Source organism: Haplochromis burtoni, unplaced genomic scaffold, assembly GCF_018398535.1.
Source record: "Haplochromis burtoni strain Fernald_Lab_line unplaced genomic scaffold, NCSU_Asbu1 Contig_48, whole genome shotgun sequence".
Lineage (NCBI taxonomy): Eukaryota > Metazoa > Chordata > Actinopteri > Cichliformes > Cichlidae > Haplochromis > Haplochromis burtoni.
This window is the reverse complement of record NW_024582409.1, coordinates 2,298,939-2,300,886: the sequence shown is the minus strand read 5'-3', so window position 1 is coordinate 2,300,886 and position 1,948 is coordinate 2,298,939. Positions and strand designations below refer to the sequence as shown.

Genomic DNA, 1,948 nt, shown 5'->3' with positions numbered 1-1,948 from the left:
TAGGGGATGTATTGATACACGTGTGTGTGGCGACAGCAGCTGGTTGCCTATATGATCAATCCATTTAACACTGCAGGACTGTATAAGCTTAGTCTTTTGGAGCTTCGCAAATATCACATTAACCTAGTTCACCGCGTACACACACACACACACACACACACACACACACACACACACACACACACACAGCTGTTCACGGGCATCTGTTATTATTGCAGCGATTTAACCGAAGTAGTCTACTTCCACCTAACTCAGAATGACTACTAGCCCAGTTCCCCTGCCTGTAAAGGGGTTTGATTGACATGTCTCATACAGGTGTGCCGTGACAGACAAACAGCAGATGCCGATTTTATCTCGGAAATCTGAGCACTGATAAAAATAAATAAATAAATAAATAAAAATCAGATAGCAAACGCTGTCTGAAAGCTTTTTTCACCTTCTTTTTTCAGATGACTTACCAAGCAGCGCGCAGACTAGAAAGAGCGCACCGGTTGCCATTGTATGTGTGTGTGTTGCTCCGCTGATCCACTTTTAATATCCCCTCCTTTTAGATGAGAAGCCGGTGGCGTCTGACAGTGTGATCAGCTGCTGGTCCTGAACCAGAAAATAAGGAGGTCTACAAAACCCCGGAGGCAAGAAGAAGAATAAAAAAGCTTCCTTGAGAGTCAAATCCACAGCTGGCGGCTTTCCAAATGTGCGACCCACCTCTCTACAACGTCCTTCTGTTTAAAATAAATAAATAAAAAGCCTCCGATGTCGTTTCCTCTCGCCTTTACCCTCACCTATCTGCTTTTATCGCTGACGATGAAGTGTGCGTATGCCCAGCGCGTAGGCGACCCAACCCACTCACTCGCAGCACCGGCTCACTACGCATCCGAGACTGCGGAGGCGATTCGCACTCGCAGCCTCCTCAGTAAAAACTAAAAGTCCGGCGTGACTCCTGCGTATCTGGATACACGAAGGGAGGCGGGGAGTGCTGACGGTTTTGGGAGTCAGACTGGAATAAGTCCCGGATAAATTTCCTTCCCCTCACTGATGGGAGCGCAGGATCACGAGCAAGCAGTCCAAGCAGGCTCTGTTTTTTTCCACGGCAAATCCCGTAGACCTTATAATCAATCTCTCCACTATCGCTCCGCAGAAAGCCCAATGGGCGGGCGCTCCAGATGAGGCAAGCAAGGCTTTATACTCTGTATAAAAAAAATCACATCAGATTGATCACAATACTCTAACCCAAAATAAGTGATTTGAAGTTGTTACTGCCAATTCAAGTGGGCATTGTGTCCTAATTTAATGCGTCTAAATCTTGACAAGATTATTAAAAGATTTTACGAGCTCAAAAAAATGAAGCAGTTCATCCCCAGAAAGAAACGACCCAACCCGTTGCTTTTCCTCTCTGGAGGTTATTTCCTTGTTTTCTGCCTGACCAAGGACTTTGGCAGTTTGAAAACTTGAAAGCGTGTTGCCTTGCTCCACCCCTAAAACCACGCCCCGGCCGTGTGGGTCTGGGGTGCAGTGGGACAAGGACGCATTTGCATTTGTTTGTTGAAATTCTAGTTCAGGCCGTTGATAGATTGAATAGGTTAATCGGAGTGGAGGGCAATTAAGCCCCTTATGCTACTAGTTTTCCCAGCTTTTTATTTGCAGGGTAGAGTTCAACCACTTTTTTGAGGTAGACACGAATTGTTCGCGCAACATCTGTTTACTGCATAAACGCACGATGATTATCACTTGAAAAATAAAATATCAGGCTATTCTTTGATGGTGTTTGTTTATTTTGCGCCGATCACAAATGTCGCCTTCTCATGTATAATTTACAAAGCAGTCTGCGTGTTATAGACAGATTTTGTACCTCTCCTTCCCCTCACCCCACTTCTCCATACACCACCTGCGTTACACACAACTGGCAATCAACATAATGAGGTGCCGCTCTGTTTGGGAACTGCAGAAA

The 1,948-nt window shown here is 45.5% G+C and overlaps 1 protein-coding gene across 1 annotated transcript in view; it reads right to left on the bottom strand.

The window, feature by feature from the left end:
- igsf3 (immunoglobulin superfamily, member 3) overlaps positions 1–1,415 on the bottom strand; it is a 78,282-nt gene extending 76,867 nt beyond the window's left edge. The window contains exon 1 of the mRNA XM_005921346.3: positions 459–1,415. Coding sequence (XP_005921408.1) covers positions 459–498 — 40 coding nt within the window. The 5' untranslated portion in view covers positions 499–1,415. The remainder of the gene's footprint in view (positions 1–458) is intronic.
- Between the last annotated feature and the right edge of the window lie 533 nt (positions 1,416–1,948).